The sequence below is a fragment of the Schistocerca serialis genome, chromosome 3, assembly GCF_023864345.2.
Source record: "Schistocerca serialis cubense isolate TAMUIC-IGC-003099 chromosome 3, iqSchSeri2.2, whole genome shotgun sequence".
Lineage (NCBI taxonomy): Eukaryota > Metazoa > Arthropoda > Insecta > Orthoptera > Acrididae > Schistocerca > Schistocerca serialis.
This window is the reverse complement of record NC_064640.1, coordinates 391,462,680-391,486,421: the sequence shown is the minus strand read 5'-3', so window position 1 is coordinate 391,486,421 and position 23,742 is coordinate 391,462,680. Positions and strand designations below refer to the sequence as shown.

Here is a 23,742-nt window from a genome sequence, read left to right as displayed (position 1 = left end):
AACAATGTATCTGATTTTATCATACTAGTTTGCTATTTTTTTAATGGTGTACCCGCCCATTCCAGACTGTTGTTGTACTCATGCTAAGTTCAGTATGGTTTCACTTATGGGAGAGCAGCATAAGAAAAAAGGCATCAAAGGTAATGGCAGATAGATTAACATGTCGAGTATGTGCACTGGACTTCAAGTGTGCAGCATCAGAAGGTAAGTCTGTGTTGTAGCTAAGTCATGCACCTCTGTTAGTCCTCAACTTACTGTACCAGGCAGGTTGTTCTATATTATGCTGCAGAATTGAGTTTCCTGGCTGGTTCTTTCTCTTGGTGTAAATAGGTGTATGTACCGTGCTGGAATAATTTATCCGTGCCGGTTTGTGTATGGCAGGTTTTATTGTAATTAGCACCAAATTGCTAAGCTGTATCAATCTCATAACAGAGGGGAAGTAAGTCATGTTTCAAACCGGAGTATTGTGGTGCTGAGAACCAGTATGAAATACTGCTTTTGAAAGAGTAAATCTGTCATGAATTCTCCAAGTGTGGCTGTGGATTTTGAAAGCAACACTGAGAGGTAACAACTGGTGATTAGGGCTTGCCCCTTATAATGGGAGACTGCAAAGTGAAATTGGCCCTTGCACATTAGTTGGGTGCAGATAGGATTGGCTTTTTGATCATAAAATGTGTTTGCAGGAGATACAGATGCAGAAGGCCAGTGACATACTCACAACACGGCCTGGCTTCTTCACACAGTGGGACGGCATCTCACCACTACAGTGACAGCAGTCAATGCAGCTACAAGTGGTCCGGAGCAGAAGTCTTTGATAGCTAAGATCTCAGATTATTTTCCAACAGTTGGACACACTTGTAACACTTCAGAAAAGAATGACCAATAGGAATAAAAACCAAGCAAATTCCATTACACAGGGTAAAGCTGAGAGAATTACTCATATGGATAGAATTAAGAAGTAACAGGGCAGTGATAAAATTTTCATTCCTGTTATGGACTAAACGCAGGTATAGAATGGAGAGGAAACAGTGGTAGAATCTCCTAGTATAGTGTCAGTAGTGCAAGTCAAAACTGAAACAATGGGCACAATATGAGTGATTCAGTGCCTAGTGGTCCTGATGATGTCCATGCAGTGACAGATGCAGCAGAGGAGCAATTGTTTCCTGATGTAAAGCCCAAAGGCAGAATGTTTTACTGTTGTCATTAATTCAGACATTAAAGTAATTTCAAGTCCATGTTGCAAAGAACAATGAAAAATTGTGAACAGACAATGACAAGATAAATGCTGATAATAATAAGGTAAGCTTTAAGAACATAGATTAAAAATGTAAAAACAGAGATTGATAGATTGAGAATTCATGCATCCACTGAAATATAAATGTTAAAATCTGAAGTCAAGAACAACACTGAAAACCAGTTTGTCCAATTCAAGTAAAACTAAAACAGCATGTTAATTTGAAGTTAAAAATTATTGTTTCAAAAGTGGACACAGAACACAGTACTGTGTGACAAAACTGTGAAACATGAGCCAAGGACTCTGAGTTAAGAGTCATGAAATAATTGGAAGCTAATGAAGCTGTCTATCGCACTTTTACAGAGAACATTGAATTAATGCAAGCAGTACATGATGAAGTTGTCAGCAAAGACTCAGCTAATATATATAAGTAACACTATTATGCTTGATTAGTGTACTAATTTTAGCAATTATGTAATAGAGAGGAACTGCATGATGGGCACTGAGCAAAAAGTGTTAGAGTCATTTCACAAAGAGCAGCTTGCGCATAATCATATTGTTGATGAGAAACTGGTCAAGAAACACCACTAAATTTTAAAGTTGTCAAAAGTTTAGCACAGCATTACCTTCTTACTTCAACAAAAGCAGCTTTTACTTGTCACAAATTCAATTACTTCAATCCTCAGGATAAAGTACAGTCCAAAATTATTCATACAGGATTTCATGGACATATTGCCAGTGTGTTGGTTGACACAAGAACAAATTTCTTTTGTATTAGGACATTTGAAAGGTGATGCAGTTTGCTGAGGTAATGACAGTGCAAATGCTTGCAATGATTTGAGTGAGTTTTGTGGGAGATTTTGTAGGAATATTGGTCTCCTGAATTTTAAAGAGAATTATTGGCAGATTTCTGGAGGAGGAATAGGTACCAACCAGACTGCATAGTTATGAAGGGTTTCTATGAGTACTGGTGGAAGAGAATCACAAATATTGATGCAGGTATGGTGACAGTATTGTTTGCGATGGGTACAGAGCATAAGTTACCATTCTATTTTCTGAGAGAGTTGGCTGCAGTGTTGCATGATAACTGTGAGAATTGTATCCAGTTCCTCAAAAGGGTGGAGTAATTGCATGGACAATATGACGGGGATAAGAACACACAGGTATGGGAAGATGGGCAAGATGGTAGTCGGCAAGTATGTGTGACATGCAGTTATGGCAGTATGCAAAACTCACACAATTGATGACTGAATGGGAGCCACTGTGAAGACTTGGAATACGGTACTCAACATATTCCACATGACTCATTAAACTAAACAGTGTCTCAGCATGGGCCTGAGTCACCGATATCTGAGGTCCCAATATTACAAAGTGTGTCCAGAAAGTAATTAGTGTTTTGGAAAAAGCTCATAAAAACTTTTTTTCAGACCAAAATTTATTTTTACAAGAGCATTTCTTAAACTATTTTTCTACATAGTTACCAATATTATTCAAACATTTGTCATAGTTGAAAGCCAACTATTCTATGCCCTCTTCATAGAAACATGGGGCCAGTGAAGTCAGCCACTGCTGAACACTGTTTTTCGTGTCATCATCGTTGTCAACGGGCTTTCCTCCAAAATCACGCTTCAAATTCACATCAGAACATGCGAGACTGAGGCTGTACAGCAGATAATCATACTGTTCCCAACAAGGTTGACGAACAGTTTCGAGTGACCCAAACAAAATGGAGACGTGTGTTGTCATGAAGCGGTACCATGCCTTGACTGAGCATTACACGCCTTTTGTATTGAATTACATGCTGAAGTTTTCTCAGCATTTCACAGAATTGTAACACACTGACAGTTTCACCTCTGGGAAGGAATTAAACAATCAGAATGAATTGTCTGTCCCAGAACACAGTGCACATGATATTTTGTCCCAGCAAAGCAGTTTGGAGCTTCTGTTTGGGGGGATTTTGAGTGTCACCACTCCATCAACTGTTGTTTGGGTTCTGGAGTGATATGATAAATGCAAGTTTCATAACTGGTCACAATTCTGTTTAAGAATTCATCTCTCTCATCAGTGTATTGGGTAAGAGATGTCAAAACACTGCATTGTTGCTTTGTTTTGTCGACATCCGTAAGCATTTTTTTGATCACAGGAACACAATTTGTGTAAATTTAAGCAATTTGTGACAGTCTCATGCAAAACAGTTTTTGAAATTTATGGAAACTCATCACAAAGCATTCTAATTGTGAACCATATGTTTTCACGAATTTTCTCACTCATTTTCTTAAACAAACCATCACTGACAGCAGAAGGCTATTGTTGATTTACCACACCCCCTTTCTGGCCATTCTATCAGTCATCATACTTTCACCATAAATCTCTAAAAGTTGACAATGAATTTCAGTTGCCTTAACATTCTTTGAATTTACAAACCATATTACAGAATGCACTTCAGAGTCAGCAGACTCAGAAATTGTCTTAAAAATTTTGAATGATCACTAACAAATGTAAAGACAATGCAATCCAGCTGTAAGAGCACTGGTGGAATGACAATGAACAAGGCAGGTGAGTGTGAATGTGTGGAACTGCAACACTAGTGCTGTGGTGGTGGGAGAACGAAATGGTACTTACTTTCTGGACATGCCTCATATGAAAACAATTAGCACTCAATGACACTGGTTTAAGAGAAAACAAATTATGGCAGGGTGACACCATAGACGACTTAGACGACTTTGATGGCATAAGGCAGAGGCAGTCAGAGACAATAGGTCCACTGAATGCATAGGTAGACCCGACCTTGAAGAGTGGGGGCAGAACACATCAGCCAGGCAGGCCTTTTGCCTATGACCACTGCAGTGGTAGTTCAATGCACCAAGACATTCCTGACAAGCTTCAAGCAGATGATACTTGTGGCATTACTAGGCTATTTACAGACTAGGAACCAATGCAGTAGAAACAGCAGTGAACAGTCATTCATTTGGTTGGAAAGTATGGGAATTATGAGCTCCAAAATGGAACTTGGAAGATATTATTGTTGAGAAGATACCTGAAGTACAGACTAATGAACTTGAACTAGTGAAAAAATTAAAAAGTTCAACAGTGCCTCTGGATGAAAGCAGCATTATACATTCATATTTGATGGGAATTCCAACTGCCTTTAAGGCTAGATAATGAGGCTGTACTGCCGTAGACTCCCAGGCTGAGTGGTATCAAGCACAACATATGTGGCTTGTCGCTTCATGACAGGATGCTTCAAGTGGGTCAATGTTTGTCTGTAGCAAGAGTAAAACCTAAAAATCAATTGGATAAACCAGAATTTTATAGAAAAGCAGTAATTAAAGCTTTCGTTATCTGAAGCAGAGGCAGTGCCAACAGTATCTGGAATTAAACCTATTGTGAAGGTATTAGTAGAGGGATTGGAGTAACAGCTACTCATAAATAGTGGTTCAGTGATTTATCAAGAGTATTTCAAAGCCTTACCAAACACAACAGACATGGTAGGTGTTAAAAAATCTTTGGAGCAATGGGAAGGGGCCAAAGGCAATTAGCCATGAAGCCACACTACATGTTCAGTTTAATGGTGATGCAATTGAACACATGTTTCTAATTATCATCAGCTGAGCATTAACATGCTTTTACAGGTTGATTTTTTGAATATGTATTGTTGTGATGTGACCTCTGATATGTGTTGTGTAAAACTGTATGAAAAGGAAAAGGCTGTAGTTGAACCTTTGTAAACCACACAGGTGAGAAAATGAGAACTTTGGACATTACATATCCAGAAGAAATGGATGGAGAGTAAACTAGTAAACTAATTAATGTACAAAGGCTGAGAGTGGTGGAAAAAGAAAGGGCTGATAGCATGAGTAAACCTGTTGCAAAAGCAGAACATATAAATTGTGTGTCAGAGGCAAGAAAAAGGATTTGGGCAGAGGAAGTTTTATTCTGCTGAAGGAAGCTTAGGGAGTTTCCCATTATTTGGGAAGCTACGCAGTAAGGCAACTGTGTGCCCCTCAGCTGCTTAGAACAATCCTTCCTTCTGTTTTCTTTCTAGCTGTATTGTATTAGGTTTATATGGAGACTTAAGTGAAATTGAAACGTGAAGAGAAAAGTAGGAAGAGAATTAAAGTGTTAAAAAGCAGGTATATATTAAATGCCAAGTCTATAAAAAAGCTGACATAAAAGGAACAAGCAAGTAAATGAATGTAAGTCCAGAGTAAAAAGGAGGGCAGCACAAACTGAAGAGATAATGCTGCAAGAAAACTAGTGACTCTGGGATAATAGTAATGACACCAGAGGACCTGGTACTATGAATAAGATTGGAATTGTGTCAAACATAGGAGTGTGGGAAGATTTAACTTCAAAGATGGTGTTCAAACTGGAGGGTAAACTAACACACAAAGTGAAGTTGAGGTAACAGACTGATGTATATGCAGTGTATCGGTCTTCACTAAGAAGGTATTTTAATAACTGACAATTAAAGACGCAGTAATTAGTACTAGCTGAAATAGAAAAACAAATACTATGCAGCCACTTGGGCTCAAAATAGAAAGCTACATAAGTGTCAATAGTAAGTATATAGGAAAAAAGAGACTCAGCTACCCTAAGTGCTGGAGTGGGGTTAATGCTAATGATGTGAAGAGTTTAGTAGTTCGTATGTGAACACTGTACTGGGCAGCCGAGAGTGCCAGAATAGATATTACTAATACATAGATATAGAGACAAAGTAAAAGTGTAAGTAGGCCAGTAAGTGCGATATTCAGTAGCTAGAAATATATCAGCACAAAATATGACTGAATCAACTCAAGAATATTGATAGTTATGTTTCATTGTAAAGTAAAAGCTTTGTAAAGTAATAATTATAGCTTTAAAAGTTTTCATGATGATCGTAAAGAAGAACAGCAATGATATACTGGTAATGCAATCAGAGGAACTAAGTTGGGTCTATGTTGAAACAAACCTTTTGTAACACATACAGGCAATTGGTGGTCTTCAGGCATCACTGCAAGGCAAGTTCATGAACCTAGTCCACAGATGTGCAAGTGATAAGCTTACTGGACACATAGGACAGAGGCAGCACAAGGCAGGAGGCAAACATCATTGCAACAATGTAGCAAACTGTATGACTATCCCCAGTCCCATAATGATCGCTGGATTTCATTACCAAAGGAAGTAGACCTGATGGAGAACCCAGAGCCACCACATCTGTATCTAAATGACAAACAGCCAGATGCGTATGATGAAGTAGTGTACTGTGTGTTGAAACAAGTCATAAAGTTGTAACCAAAAAGGGTAAAGAAGAAAATAGATGTTACATAGCCTAAAGAAGGTCTAGTAAGGCAAATCATTGTATTATTAAATACGTTTGTGTTTGTGTCTAATATATAAGCATGTGAAATTTTTTATAACACTATGTATGTTTTTGTTTATCATATTAAAATCTGTTGACATTCCACAAAAGGCAAAGGACCATATAAAGAATTAGTAATAAACAGTTAAGCTAAAAGTAGCTAAATGATCAATATATTTATTGTAAAAGAATTTGAAGTTAAGTGTAATTGTATGAAATTTCATGATAGCAATTTGAAGAGAGACCATAAAACAGAGTTACAAGTATGCTGTTTAAAAGTACTGGAGTTTCTACATGAGAAATCTAGAAAAACTCATTCTGAAATTATTTGCTTAATAAATTATGTACTATTGGAAGAAAAATATTGTGAAAAACTATACTTACAGGCATCAGACCATGTTGCAAAAGATCTTTTACGCTCACAGCAAGCTTTTTCCTAACTGCAGATGTTAATGCAGCATTGCATAGTAAAGCTGAATCATGATCAGAATCTGACATATAATCTGCATCAACATTTTTTACAGGGTTTAGGATCAATGACAGAACTTCATCCACTGCAAGTTCCAATCGAGCTCTTAAATCCCTATAAAGAAAAAGAACAGGAACAGTGACAGGGGAATTCATTTGGTATTACACTTAACAATAACTACTATTTTTCACACATAAAATACAATTAACAGATTTGGATTATTACAGGTAAGTATTATCAGCAATGGAAATGTAGTAAGTAAAATAAGCATAAGAATAATGTAATCATATTTCAAGAAGCAATCAGACGGTAATCAGGATGAGTTATGTAATATACTTAAAATGACACACATAATACTGGAACTAAACTACCCAGTTTACAGTAAAATGAAATTGTCACTTGGTGCAGGTGTGATTTTTAAGAAATTGACAAAATAATTACAGTATACAAATAGTTTAAGAAGATTGCATCAGTTTCTTTAGAAATTTCAAATATTACATTGGAGATTAAACAGAACAAACCCATTAACAAGAAGACTGTTATAGTTTCAGAAAATTGCATGGTAAGGCCATAATTCCAACATAAATACAGACAATAAGTTGTTTACAAGGAACACAGCAACCATCACAATCACGTAAATATGAAAGTTTAATATCAAAAATAAATGAGATTAGAGCACATATATACCACAGAGACTTTTGAAATATTTATGAAACTTTTTACGACCTAAACTAAAATCCAATAGCCATGTTAGAAAGTTGTCCAACAGCAAAGAGACCTTCACCACAGATTCAAATTAAATCAAAGCACAGTTTATTTATTTATTTATTTATTCCATGTGATCTGATGGTACACAGTGTGCTACAGATGTCGGAAAATGTCAGTTAACATTCTTAACATATATCAACATATAGTATCCTAAAGTATTATATTGCCAAGATTGGTTAAGTTTACTTCACTTCGTTGCTCAATGTTTTCAATTTAACATAAACTAGCTGACCCGGCAAACTCTGTTCTGCCTGAAAGCCAATAAATAATCAGATTTTGGATGTTAAGTTCAATTTTTTATTAGGAAATACAAATAAAAAAAATTAAGTATTTTAATGAGTCTTTATTCTTTATGTTTCTTAGTGTATAGCTTCCACTTTTCAATTAAGTACCTTGTGATACAAGCCATTTTTTGTTTTATTATCAGGCGCAAGAACAAGCAACGCAGATGGTCTTCCGACTTGTGAACATACCACATATAATTGACTATGTGAAAAACATGGCTATTCCAGATTTAAACCACAAATTTTCAAGGATTGGCCTTGTGATTTGTTAATGGTCATGGCAAATGCAAGACAGATCAGAAATTGACGTCTTTTAAACTCAAACGGCATATCAGTTGGGATCATCGGGATGTTGATCTCTGTTGTTCGCTCGACAATTTCGCATTGCTAACCGAGCCGTTTCACGGGCTGCCTCACTTTGCTCTTGTGATTCAGAAGCACGAAGTCGAGCCACACTAACCTGGCGCTCTTCACGGGCAATTTGTTGTTGTTCTTCAGTCCTTTCATTCGCAATGTTTTGTATCCTTGTTGCATTACGGCTTTGTCGAGAAATATTCGATCGTCTTGGTCACGGCATTGTTAATGATGATTCAAAGAAAATACAAATTATTTCTTTAAATTTTTAATTAATGATATATACTGATACTTAACCATAGATGTTTAGCTGTCATTTGCGTTTTGTTATTCCATGTCAGATGCGTTTTTATTATATCACGTTTTATAGTGACGCTTAGTTGTCATTTGCGTTTTGTTATTCCATGCCAGATGCATTTTTGATATACCACGTTTTATAGCAGTCGAACGAGATAAAAAGCATCCTACGTCCGTCTCCTGGTTCTAAGCTACCTCTCCACCAATTTTCAGCCAAATCAGTCCAGCCGTTCTTGAGTTATAAATAGTGTAACTAACACGACTTACCTTTCCTGTATGTGTATTCCATTTCAGGTTATCTTGAACACACAGACCCAGGAATTTGAAAACAGTGTCGGTAATAGATAGCAAGATTACTGTTCTAGGTATTTATTTATAGAGTAAAAACAGTGACACAACAAATATGTCTTCACAGCTTTGCTAAATTTTATGTTGTCTTCAATGGACTTAATACTAATGGGAAGATGGTTGAACAGTTGGAGGCCCATGGGGAAAGCTCCCTTTTTACACAGTTGAGTGTTTGTACAACAAAACATGTAGATTTGAATTTTTCCTGGTGTTGTGTTTATGTATTTCATTATTTTTTATGACTCTGGAGTCAGTTGGCACTACATGGTTTCTGAAAAATTTTAGAGTCTCAAGAATATATAGGGAAGGCAGTGTAAAGATTTCCAACTTTCTGAAGATGGGTATGCAGGAGTCTCTTGGTTTGCTCCCAGTAATAATCCTCATTGCTCTCTTCTGGAATTTTGAATGTGCTCAGGACAGTTGGAAAATTTCCCCAGAATATCACACCATATTTTAGGTGGGCTTGTATGTAAGCATAGTAAGCACAATTTCAGTACACTCAAAGCACAACAGCCAGTGCTAATTCTGGGGAATTTACCTTTCCTGGATGTGTATTCCATTTCAGGTTATCTTGAACACACAGACCCAGGAATTTGAAAACAGTGTCAGTATCTATTGGCTGGTTATTTACAGTGACATGTGGCTGAGAGGAATTTGCATTTTGTGTTGTGTGAAAGTTCATGGAAGTTGTCTTCTTGGTGTTGATAGTTAAGCTGTTGATTTTAGCCCAGTTGCTGGGTTGTTCAGTGGCCAAGTTCACAGCTTTTTGCACAGCCTCTGTATTCTCCCCTTTGAGTAGTACAGTTGTGTCATCAGCAAATATTATTGTTTTGTGTGCATCTACATTCAGGCTCAAGTCATTAATACACAGGAGGAAAAGTAGAGGTCCCAATACTAAGCCCTGTGGTACACCTTGCTTTACAGTTTCATTACTCGAGAGTATTTCAGTTATTGAGTTGGTTTGTCTATTAGTGTATTTCATGCTGACTCTCGGCATCTGATTGGTTAGGAATGAAGCAGTCCAATTGTTTGCAATTCCTCTGATACCATAGTGTTCTATTTTTTCCAGCAATATTTTGTGGTCAACAGTGTCAAAAGCCTTTGACAGATCCAGAAATATGCCTGTTATGGATTGTTTTTTATCTAACAGATCTAATAGCATATTTATGCAATCATATACTGCAGTTTCAGTAGATTTGTTGCTTCTGAACCTATGTTGGGCTAAACTTACTAAATCTTTTTTTTTTCCCCAATGAAGTCCATCATCAGTTTTTTTGTACATTATTTTTTCAAAAACTTTAGAAAAGCAGGATGAGTTTGAAATAGGCCTGTAGTTATTCATATTTTTATTGTCACCTTTTTTTGAAGACAGGAATTACTTTAGAAAGTTTCAGAGCTTCAGGTAAAGTGCCTGCTTGGGAAGAACAGTCACAGAGGTGAGTTAATGGTTCAGCAATTGTGTGTACACAATTTTTGATAACAGCTGCTGGGATACCATCAATTCCAGCTGAATATGAATTTTTTAACTCTCTGAGGGCTTTTACAACATCATTTTGTGTGACTTTGGTAATGAAAATTGACTCTGCACATTTGTGGTATTTTTGGTTTCCTGGTTGGTACTTTGTGTTAGGATTATTTTTTGACCAGTTTTTCAGCTATGTTCGTAAAGAATTTGTTGAAAGAGTTCACCACAACTTCGGGATCAGATATAGTTTCATTGTTGAGTTTGATTTCTATGTTCATGTGTATAGCTTTGATTTCCCCTCTTTCCCTTTCTATAATATTCCACATCGCTTTTACTTTATTGCTGGATCTGTCAATGTACTCATCATTTTACATCCTTTTTGCCTGTCTTATCACTCTTCTTAGGATACATGTGTAGTTTTTATAGTATTCTGTTAATTGGGGGAGTCACTACTTTGTTTACATAACATGTGGAGTATTCTTTCATGTTTGCAAGAGATTTTTTTAGCTGGTGTAATCAAAGTCTTGTTTCTCTTACTATTATTATTTATTCTTATTGGTTTTTGTGGAAAAGCCTCTTTAACGTGGTGGATCATTGTGTCAAGAAATATGTTGAATTTCATGTTAACATCATTGGCTGCGTACATCTCTGTCCACTTTTCTTTACTAAGGAGGGCATTTAGCTTGTTCAAGTTATCTTGAGTGATAAACCTTTGTAACATTTTAGGTGGGACTGGGTTTGAGGTATCTTTGCTAACACTGACCTTTAGAATGACAGTGTGGTGGTTGCTGAATCCTGCATTGTGTACTTCTAGTGTTGGGTTAAGTTATTTCTATTTGCAAAAATTTTATCTAGAGCTGTCTTGGATGTGGGTGTTATTCTATTGGGCTCATTTACAGGGCCATGCAGATTATAAGTTTTTGCAATGTTAATCAATGTCTCCCTGTTTCTGTTGTGGGTGAGAAAGTCTATATTTAAGTCACCACATATAATTACATCCTTGTGTCCACTGACTTATTTTGGATAGAAACAAGTCCATTTTTAACAGAAAATCATCAATATTACTTGAGGGGGGATGGGAAATTGTAGCTACAATTAGATTTAGATCTGTAAGCTTTATGGCTGCACATTCAAAGATCTCGTCTGTACTATTTCCTTTAGGGTAGGAAGTGGGCTATATTCAAGCTGGCAACCCCACCATGTCCATCATTTGATCTTGAGTAGTGTTCACACTATTTGAAATTTGATAGTGAGATTAACTTAACTACATCAGTGCAGAGCCAGTGCTCTGCTAGGCATACTACTTAGTTCGCTGGTCAGCAAAATGCTTAAGTCATCAGTTTTGTTGCTTAAGCATTGGACATTGTGATAATAGATTTTCAAGGCCTGAGTGGGGTTTACTTAGGGGCCTCGAAGTCATATTTACTGTGTCACTGAACTTCAGTTTAAATTGTGCTGTGTTCCAGATATGTTGATTTCCGAGCAGTTGTGCGGGTTCTGTTGGTCGTCCTTGGCAGCCGACTCATCTTCCAGGTGGTCCTGAAAACTACCCACATGCACATCACACTACTAAGGCATCACATTGTCATTTTAGAGGGCTGTCTCAATAATGTTCACCATAACATTATTGATCCTTTCAGGTTCCTGACCTTTTTGAAGGGCAGGGGGGTTTGTGTTTCGTCTCTGTGATTTGTCTAGAGTAGTTTGCACAGTATGGCCACTATTACTCTTTTTATTTCCCATCTTGTTTGTCTTGATCCATTTGCTCATAAGCATCTGTTTATGGTTTCTGACTTTTGGTTTCTTATTGTCTCCCATACTTGTCAGGAAGGCCAGTCTATTGTAGATAATCTCCTCGCCACATTTGTTTAGGTGGAAACCATGTGTTCTGAAGTGGTTTCTGGCTAGTCTCTCTATTTCAAAGTTCACAGCAATTCTTTTTTCGTATGCATGTTTTGCTAAATTCAGTGCTTGAATCAGGTGGAGGTTTGCAGTATTAATTTTACTATTTAAATTATGAGCATCATATCTCCTGGGTATAGGATGGATAATGATATTCATTTTGTGACTTAGAGCGAGTACTGGTTCCAATGGTTCTACCACATGTTTCATCATTAGATCAAGAGGTTTGTCTGTCTCGTTAGAACCCCCCCCCCCCCTCCCCCCCCCCCCCCAAATTACAATCAAAGTATCACGTGTACTGAAGCTTGTTGTCAAATTTTCTGCGTTTTTTACCATCTCTTTTAGTGGAGTGCCAGGTTTTACTATGCTTTTTACCTGGTATGAGGACCCTTGTTTGTCTTGCAGTATTTAAGCACTGTCTCTTCCATGATTGTCAATTAATAGTTGTACTTTCATTTTTCCTGAGATTTTCTTGCTATGTAACATTCTGGAATTTCTTTCATTTTTGTCCTGCACATATATTGATGCTTGAGCAATTATGTTCATTTGTGTTAATTTTTGCATAAGATCTTGTGCAATGTTAGACTGTAAATTGACCTTGCTAGCATCTTGCACCAGGTGGTTATCAGAAGTTACAATTCTATAATCACTTTCTGGATCCAATTCATGTAGGCCTACCCTCATATTAGCTTTGTTTTCCATGGCACTTTGTTTACATGCTGATTGTACAGGGCTACGATCACCCATGATTTCTGTTAGGATTCAGGATTGCACTCTGAGCGTGATTTACGGCTTGACTGCTTCTCATAGCATGCTGTCCTGTCAAACACCAGTTTTTGTTACTGATATTTATGTTCGGGTGCGGATAACGAGTTCATTGTTCGTGGGTTTATTGGTTACTGTCAGTTCCAGTTCATTACACTTCACTAATAGTTCTTGATATTTCATCAGTAGGCCTTCATGCTTGAGGCTGAGGACCATTACTTCTTGTTTCAACAACGTAATTATGTGATCTTGCATTTTTAGCATATTGTTTACTTTGGATTCTGTAGCTAGTATGATGCATGTCCACTGATCTTCACTGTTAAAGTATTTCAGGCTAACTTTGACGCATTTTTCGTGGTACCAGTAATTACAGTTAATACACAGAACACCTCGTATAACTCTTCTTGAACATATTTTGCACTTATTATGGTCAAAATTCGTTGGAACTGCACGATTGGCAATTTGTACACTTTTACCTGGTGCCATCTTGATTATGGCTGCAAAAATAAATGCTGAATGATATCAAGATGAGCATAATGAGAGAAATCTGAGATGTGTTCTGTGAATTTGAGAGAAAAATTTCAAAAACTGATCTTATTAAAACTCTTTAAGTTTTTGTCTTGCATAAAGTCAGTAAGAAGATCAAAAATCTTCTATTTAGTTACTCAATGGCTGTATTGTCACCAGAATGGTAGATGGAGAGAAGGCTGAATTACTGAATTCAGTCTTCCAAAATTGTTTCACTGTGTGAATATCATAATACAGTTCTTTCTTTTATTACAGACCTCTATCACTGACATCAGTCTGTTCTAGAATTACGGAATATATTTTCTATTCTACTCTATAAAAATCAAGATGAATTCCATTACCAGAGAGCTCTGAAACATGGCTCACTCTGTTCAGCCATAAGAGCCAGGCAGATGAAGATAACAGTTCCCAAGTTGATGCTGTGTTCCTTGACTTCTGGAAGATACTCAATACAGTCCAACATTTTTGTTTAGTGAACAAAAGACAAACTTACCAAGTATGATGTCAGGTGACTGAATTCAGGACTTCCTAGGGGATAGGAGTACACGCATTGTTCTTAATGAGATTATATTGACAGATGTAAAGGTAATTTTGGGAGTATCCCAAGGATTATAGGTATATTACTTTTTACAATATTCATAAATGATCTACTGGACAATGTTGGAATATCTGTGAAGTTGTTTCCAGATGATGTCATTATCCATGCCAGATGACTGTAGTGAAACGCTGGAATAGTTGTAGAGGATCAATGATTGGTGCACCACATGGTAATTGATCCCAAATATATATAATTGTAAGATATTGCATATATAAATGCAAACAGACCCATTACTATTTGATTATACTACTAGCAATAAGTCGCTGTCAATGTATAACAAACGTAAAAGTCCAGAGAGTACCTGCCCAGACTGACCTAATGTGAAATGATCGCATACAACGACTAGTAGGAAAAGCAGGTACCAAGCTGAGAGTCATTGGAAGGATCTTAAGGAAACGTAATTCATACAAAAAATAAGTGGCTCCCAAAACATTTACTCAGCCCACTCTCAAATCTTGCTCAGCAATCTGGGATCCTTATCTTATTGGATTATTGGAGTACATAGAAGATCCAACAAAGAGCAGTGCTTTTCTTTACAGGATGGTGAGTGTTACTCAACAAACTGCAGTTTACAGACATTACAAGAGAAGCATTTTGTATCACTGAGAGGCTTACTGTTGAATTTCTGAGAGCATAAGTGCCAAGAAGAGGCCAGCAACAATTCACTTCCTCTCATATACGTCTCATAAGTTTACTAACAGTCATCCTTGTCAAGCTCCAACACCAATGGGACAAGAAGAAAGATACATGTTGATGTAAGTGAAGGCAACACCCATAAGTCTTCATATAATTTTCTGGTACAAATAATTATCCCCCTCTCATAGTAACACACTGGAAGTTTCTGTGGTCATCATACAGTAGAGATGTCCGTCTCCCATTTCATATATGGTGAACATGCACAGGTGTCCACAGAAATTTATCCAAGAGGGAGCAAATTCTAAAACTGCGATTTTTGCTATATCCAGTTTGCTGAGTTTGAGAATCTGTTGTTCCCTGAATACTAATTTTGACAAAATGCATACAAAACTATTTGTATGTCAAGGGATTGATGATTATCCACTTAGTACTTTTAAGGTAGATTCCTTTGACACCTAAACAGTATGTGAATTCCAATAGTGTATGAAGTCTTTTGATAATATTAATACAAATATGAATGCTACCATTTTGATTCGACAGTCTAAAATTATATCAGCAGGGTAACCAATGAGTTAAGGAACATAGATGGAAAATATTCACAAAAAATTTATTATATTCCACTAATTTTAGGCTGACAATGAAATTAGAAACCTGAAATATAAAAATTCTAAACGACTGAGAAAATCCTGCCAGATATTGACAAAAATAACCAACATAAAATGTCACTTTAATGCTCCACAAAATGGAAACAGGGGATAAATTTTAAGAAACCCTTATTCAACTTTCATGACATCTCTAACACTTCAATTACTAACATAGTTCACATCTGACCACGTTAAAGGAGTTATTCCATTACTTCCATGCTTTCTGCTCTTAATGCCGATCAGCATAACTAAAGTTAAATGAACTGTGTTTCAAAATCTACATTTTTGGGTCAGTTACAGAAAGTGTTGCATAGTGCCAGCATTCAACTGGACAAATGTGACAAATCTCCCAAACCGATCCTCAAATTGACCAGAATAATCAAATTTTAACTGCCTAGGACTGAACCAAGACAGTCCTCATCTTTTCAGTTTGTCACATTATTTTGTAGTCAGACCAACTGGACTGTGGAATGCATAGCTATTCAACTGCATGTGAGGCTGTGTTCCACACAGAAGAGCTTGAGAAGGCTAAAATCCCTGGAGAGGACACCTTTTCGACCTTGAAATTTTACACTTTTTTGTTATCTTCTATCTTGTTATCTTCTAAATGATATTATCTTTTTCTGGCTGATGTAGTTAGCTTCAAAGATTAACTATAAATGTGCACCCCTACAATACAGCAGGGTTGGGTTCTTCAGAGAGCACTGTGTTAGCTCTGCTGCGTAAAACTGAATTTATATTCAGCACGTCATCACATGATTTCTTTATCCACAGATAATGGTTAACTATTATTATGATTCTGATGTAAAATCTGCAGTTTGATACGGGCTGTATGAGCAAGTGAAGGAAAAAGACTGAGGACAGCATTTCTGCACAGTAGTGAAAAGTTTCACATCCATTTTGGGTGCAGAACAGCTCCAAAATCACCACCACATCTAGGAATCAACATAATTTCCCTGAGCAATGTGAAAAAAAATAGGAAAGATATAAAGTGATTGCTGAAGTCACCGTATTGCCTGTCGGCCTCAGCAGTGTTCAACCTTCAGTTCACTAGAGTCACTGTGGATACCTACGTGAGCATGCACACCTTCATCACTGACTAATTGCTTCACATCCACATGCCTGTACTGTCCCCTCACCATTTACACATGAAATTCTAGCAGTAAAATAAATCAGCTAGTTACAACTATAATATCATTCCAAAACCTGTCAGTTGTTCATAATGTACGACATCTGGAATGGAGCATGATGTGACCTAAGAAGTACTCTTTAAGTCCAAGAAACCCTCTTTTCTGCTTGCCACCACTTCTATCTAAACTCCGGTCAGTTCAGAAGTCATTGCTGCAAAGTTATGTGACTTGTATTCATCAGTGTAAAAATCTGAGTCTATCAGTATCACTTATCTCTCCAGCAAAATTTATGATCCAAACTATCTTCTTCAGAGTGTCATCATTTTCTGAAACAAAATTGTATTTTTGATGGAATATGATTTAATTTTTACACAAAGTTTCCTAAGAGTTTTACGCAAGTTTCCTTCAATAAGAGACCACTGGGTAGCACAGAAACAAGGATAATATATTTTCTCCTGACATATTCGACTTCTACCTGAAATAGTTTAAAAACTATTTAAAAAAGATAAATAAAAATAAATTGAAGAATAATTTTTTTATAGTGACAATGAACAAAAGTAAAATGAAAGTCGAGTGTAAAATTACAGTATTTTGATAAAGATCCTCCACACAAGAAAGCAAAACAGAGCAATACTGGATGTCTACCATAACTGGTCAAAAGCAGTGGTGTAAAAGTAACAAGTCACTATTGCAGGAGAAACTATGAGAGCATAATCATTTGCCAACATGAATGCTGAAATTCTATGACAAAGCTACAACCCAAAATATGTCCTACATGTGGTAGCCATTTTCAGTTATCTTACAAAAATTTCTGTGAGAAACTGCAGTATCACCTTTATAAGTCCACCAACAGAAGTGTGTTTTGAAGTCCAGTATGTGCCACACAGATGAATATACCTAACAAGTCAATCAGAGGTAAAATACATGTAATGATAATTCTTGATTCACAAGCCCCAAGCAGTTTCTTTTAAAATCTTGATCTGGAAAAAAACGTCAATGACTTCATCAGCATGTAAATGTAACCATCCAGCTATATGACATTCACCGTGAATCATCAAACGCATAGCATTCGATTAGTACATATGGTGTCCAAATGTATTAGATGAATGAAATTACTTATTAATGGTACAGAAAATGTAGACTACGGGGAAAGTAAGCTCGTAATTTAATTTAACAAATCAAAGCACTTTTGCATAGGTGATGTTTATCAGAATTGATGTTGACATGGAGATGTGAGAAACTGAAGGCACTATTGTGGAAGACAATAAAATTTAGGCAGCAATAAAGATGAGCACAGGGTGGCGGCTGGTATATGCAAACTTAGCCCATTGGAGATGTCAATCACCAGTATACATGTACTGGTTAACCTGACATCTTATACCAAACAACCACATCCCACACCTGGAACTCATTCACATTCTTTAGTGAAAACAAACTGCATCGACCAACTGCGTGGTTGAAAAATTTTAAAATATCTGTCACTATGGCAAGTCAACAGTTTGCACTTCACTCCATTCTGTATAAAAGTATCAACCCTGCAGGCTAAAAATCCAACAACAAAAGTGTCCACAGAGATAGCTGATGGCAACAGTTGTATATTGGAGGGGGGGGGGGGGGGGGGGAACTGAGTTTGAAGAATACTGAGTGCATGTCCCTCCTGTTGAGTAACCTACCTCACTATAGCTCATTTTTTTCTACTGATCTCTTGTTGAACTTCAAAAGAGAGCATATCTGGTTACTGAATACACTTTCTAGTTCCTCCTTAACAATGAAGACAGTGTGATTACCAGTACCTGACACTACAACTAACATCTCATAACAACATTTCTTGCAAGATCACTGCTTTATGGAACATGAAAGATGTCATAAATAATCCATTAAATTTTGGGAGTGCAGTCAAATAAACACTAATATTAGAAGAAGAAGTTGTCGCTGTCGGATCACTCTTTAGGTGGCTGAAAGGTGTATGTCCAAAATAGAAGAAGAAGAAATAGTGTTTATGTGACTATACCCCCAAAATTTAATGGATCAGCTATTACACCACAAAAATATGAAGATGCACATTATGTTATACATAATTTATGCAGTACAATCCACTACCCAATTTGAAACATTGCTTTCTTTGTGCTCACAGTCACATTTCCTTTATGATGAATATGTGTGTTATAAATGTTTAGTGTGTAAGATAGTGATCTGTGCATTCCCTTGTATCATTTATGATAATGAGGGAAAAATAAAGAGGGTGAAATCCATAAGCAGCACACAAGCCAACTTCCTCGTAATTACCACCAATGAGACTGTTAAATATAATGACTCTCTCTGAAAGATAGGTCACAAATGCCAGTGGCTCCTCCTGTTACTCTATGAAAAATAGCAGAGCTTTTGGAGTTCAATCCACAACATTGGTGCAAAAACTAGTGATCATGAACTGCTCACTAAGATGTGAAACATGATGAAAGACTTTAAAAAATAACACATTTTCTGGTATCCCACAAAGACAGCAGCAGCTCAGATGCAGACTCCAAAATGATGGAAGTGAATGAATTTTGCTTGTGATTATGGACTTCACTAAAAATTTTTTGGACCACATTTTGTGCTAGACTTTGCTGACCAGGCTGCTTGGGTGACTTTGCAGTCATTTTTATGCAGGCACTGATCTTGTTCTGTGTTAATAGAAACTGCACACTGCTATGCCCATGACGAAAATTTATACAGATTTGTCAGTGGTGACAAGAAAATATAACTACTTCTGGTAACATAAAACTTAAACCTGATACCACCATCCACATTCTTGATGCCCACACCTGGAGACACAGTTTTTATATTGTGGGCCACACAACAATCAAACAACACACCAGTCAGAAAATAGCAATAATGCCTGAGTGTAAACCTCTTGTGACAACAAGTTGATACCATTCCAGTATAGCTTTTAAAGGTGCTCATCACTGAGCTGCAAGTTGACATCACTACACCAATTTATGATAAGCTTGGAATTCCCCAGACACACCCATCTGATCAATGGTTTATAAATTACAACCATCAACAAAGTTCTTTACATGGCTGTTGTGTTTTATATACCATGCACAAGTATGTAACACACTGCCTAACTTTCTACGTTGTGGTTTCTGACACATTTACAAATATTTGTGCTCTAAATGCATTTCAAGCATGTGGTTTTCAAATATTAGATGAAACACTTGTAATTCCAACAAAACTACCTTAAACAACATTGAATCACTGTGCTCAGTATTTTCTGAATTATTTAAGTCAGGTTTAAGATATTCCAAGAATTTATCTGTCCACATTTTGTTAAAGCCATCAGCTAAACACTGTTTCTGTATGGCATACTGCATCCCAGTTGCAATGCTCAATGTTTTCACGTAGGACTTAGACTTAATAAAAAGAATGACGTATTTGTACATCTCAGTGGGCTATACCTACACTATAAAAAAAAAAAAAGGAGAGGGAGGGAGGGAAGGAGGGGGGGGGGGGAGGGAGGGAGGGAGGGAGGGAGGGAGGGAGGGAGGGAGGGAGGGAGGGAGGGAGGGAGGGAGGGAGGGAGGGAGAACAGATGGTTGACACCACATATATTACGACTTTAAAGCCACAATAAATGCTCAACCAGTCTTAGACAAATACCAGATTACACAAACTGAGGAGCTGATGGTGACAATCACCAATGGACAATATTTTTTCCAAGGCAGACTTGTCAGAAGTATATTTCAGCTGCAGTCAGATGATGAGTCTGGAGAATTTATGGTAATCAACACACCATTTAGCCTTTACCATTACAATCGGTTACCACATGGCATAAGTAGCACTCTAGTAACAACTAACAAGTGGCATTGTCTGTTGCGCAAACTGCTTGGACAATGTTGTCATATTTATAAATGTGGTGCCTGTTCTTTTGGACATGTCCAAAAGAACAGACAGCACGTACACTGTATAAATAATTAAGGCCAGATGGCCAACAATCTCTTCAGGCTTGAACTCTTATAGGAATCAGCGAAATGCCATGAATACCGAGGATAATGGGCAAGGGGCACTACATTTGTAGTGTGCAGATAAGTTGAGAATTTCGGTCTGATGGGAGGTGTAACAGGGTAGTCCGTGCAGTTGCAATGACCACTGTGTCCGGACAGCTATGTGGTCAGAACATCTTCCTAGTAAGTAGGATCCGGGTTCAAATCCTGGTCCAGCAAAAATTTTCAAATTCCCCCATTGATTTTCAATCAGTGCCCAGTTGCTGCTGAGGTATGTAATTCCATTGTGTCTTCATATTGTCATAGATATGCCTACAGATGAACGTGAATTTTTCAAACCTGAAATCAAATATCTGTGTGATATCATTAGTACAAATTGTTTTCAATCACCTCAGAAACATCTGGAATAAATTATTTGGTTACCTCTGCCTACTGACATCAATTAGTGACAACCCTTTTTAAGTAAGATACATCACCATAGAAAATTCATCTCACTGGCCTAACAAACAACTCAGCCACTAAATGATCGTCAGAAAAAAGGTAGAAAAGTTGAGTGGACAACAGAATGTCACCAATCTTTTCAGAACTCAAAGTTTGCTTGTGACAGGCTCTGGCATGAGTTATGGCAATAGCAATAAATGCCGCCCAACATGACATTGGCACAATTCCATTGAATAAGACTCCAGATAGATCTTAACAATCTATCCCATTCACTTCCAAATCATTGGCCTCAGCTCAAATTAATTACAGTGAGAACAAGTGACGAGCCTCTTCCCACTGTTCTGGTGCCCAGAAGTTGCATTCCTTTCTTTAGAGAATGAACAAACCACAAATCCCATGCTGCTTTGTCTGGCAGTAAAAACAAGTTGCACTACACATTGGTGGTATTTCTCAGCAAGTATCAGCACTTTATTTACTGCCTCCCAACAATCCAGCTCAAAAATGTAGATGCTCAACTGATGTTATCCACTGGCCTGAATCCTACCTTTGATTCCACAGAATCAATGTGTTTTGTCATTTATGCAGAACTTCAACAAATATGAATTCTCTTTGAGACACAGCCATGAAGGTGACCACAACTACACAAGATCCTGTCCTCCACAAAATTTTATATTTTATGCAGCACAGACTGAAAATATACTTCAATCAACAGCAGTCGCAGGTCTCATAGGGTGTTCTGCTCTGCACAATAGACAACGATCAAGGCTGGGCAGTGGCCCTGTGGTCTCTCGTATTTGCATGTTCTATGCCAACCACGGGGGTCTCACAAGAATGAAGCTGCTCATGCGGGGCCGCATCCCCTGGCCCAACATCTCAGCAGAGACAAAGTAAAAAAGCCAGCACTACTGCAGCACGCATAGCAATGCAAGTGGCACTGCTGCACTGCTGCATCCCACCCATCCTCGGATGGCGCAGCTCAACACACTTGAAATGCAGATGAAAAAAACACTGCCATGTCTCAACAAAAAGGACACCCTTACCTTCTTTCTGGCACCTTACAGGACATTGTCAAAGGGAATTCACCAGCAGAGCTTCTGCATGGCTACTGCCTTTGTACATTACTGGTTTTGGTCCTAGCAGCATCACATGATTACCTGGTGCCTCAAACAGTTGGCACACCAGTGTAGGTAGACACCTTTGGGAAGGCCTTGGACAGATTCCCAGCATTCTAACGTTGGTATGGAGCTACATGATGCAGAATGTGGGGAGCAATGGGGTCTGCTTCATGCAACGTAACAACCACCTGTGATCAAGTACACCCGAGCTCCACTGGGTACTGCCACCACCGATAGCAGCAGACCATTTCCGACACCTCAGACCACACCGCCAGGTAGCGGAGCTTAGGGAGGTGGGACCTTGTATCTCATGAAAATAACTGTGGTTAAGAAGAAGATGGTGAAATGATGAAAGTTCACAGCATTTATAGCAGGAAGCATCCAGAAAGAGGTAATCAATACAGTGGAAGACAACAGCAATGGCGCCACCAGACGATGCACCACTCATATCACTTGGTCTGATCTCGTGATATGGGATAGGTTGATATTAGCAAATCCACTGGACAAAACCACCAGTTTGTGGCTGTATCAGAAGTGTCTGTAAACCCAAATAGAGGGCTACTAGTATCCTTGTGTGTTGTGGTGGTGTTTGTAGGACTCTGGAATAGGACATTTACCTATGTGCCGTGGACAAACATATCTTGTGATTACAATCCTGAACTGAAATGTCTTGGACCATGTTTTGTGCTAGCTTGTGCAGACAAGACACCTCCACTGAATTTGCATTCATTTGTATGTGTGCACTGTTCTTTTTCTGCATCAAATGCATTGTGGACTACCGTATCCAGCAAGAAAACCACATTACATCACTGAAAGTATGACTACAACCTTTCCATTTCAGGAGTGCTTGGAATTTATATTTACATTAAACTTGATATGTGCTTAAAATTATTATCTATGAACAAGGGAGTGTGGAAAAGAGAGAGAGAGAGAGAGAGAGAGAGAGAGAGAGAGAGAGAGAGAGAGAGAGAGAGAGGGGGGGGGGGGGGGGGGGGGGGGGCAGAGGTTAGATGAAATCAACTGTTGATTTTCTAGAGCGTATTTAAAATTGGATGTGTGTTAACTTCACCAATACCATCCTTCATATATTTTATGTTACCTCTTCTGGTAATATTAACACAGAAAGTTTACAATTGACATCAAATTATAAGCATTAATTCATATTTCCCTGTCATGTTTTTGCTATGAATTCGTCAAAAAGTTAATACTGAAAACATTGTAATTTATTACTTTGCACCTCTTCTGTCACAGATAGCCAAATAGCATTTCAAATCTTTCAATAATTTTCAGAAAAATTTCCCAGTGGGGATATGAAAACTGTATTTATTAGTAGTTAGTACTGAATTTATGACAAATTTTCACATACATGAAAACTTATCTCCCTGCATTACTCCTGCAATAACAAACAAGCCGCTAATTTAGTTTCATACATTTATCATC

The 23,742-nt window shown here is 37.6% G+C and overlaps 1 protein-coding gene across 1 annotated transcript in view; it reads right to left on the bottom strand.

The window, feature by feature from the left end:
• Nucleotides 1-23,742, bottom strand: part of LOC126470238 (RUN domain-containing protein 1) — a 169,993-nt gene that overhangs the window by 51,193 nt on the left and 95,058 nt on the right. The window contains exon 9 of the mRNA XM_050097939.1: nt 6,960-7,158. Within this exon, the coding sequence (XP_049953896.1) occupies nt 6,960-7,158 (199 nt within the window). The remainder of the gene's footprint in view (nt 1-6,959; nt 7,159-23,742) is intronic.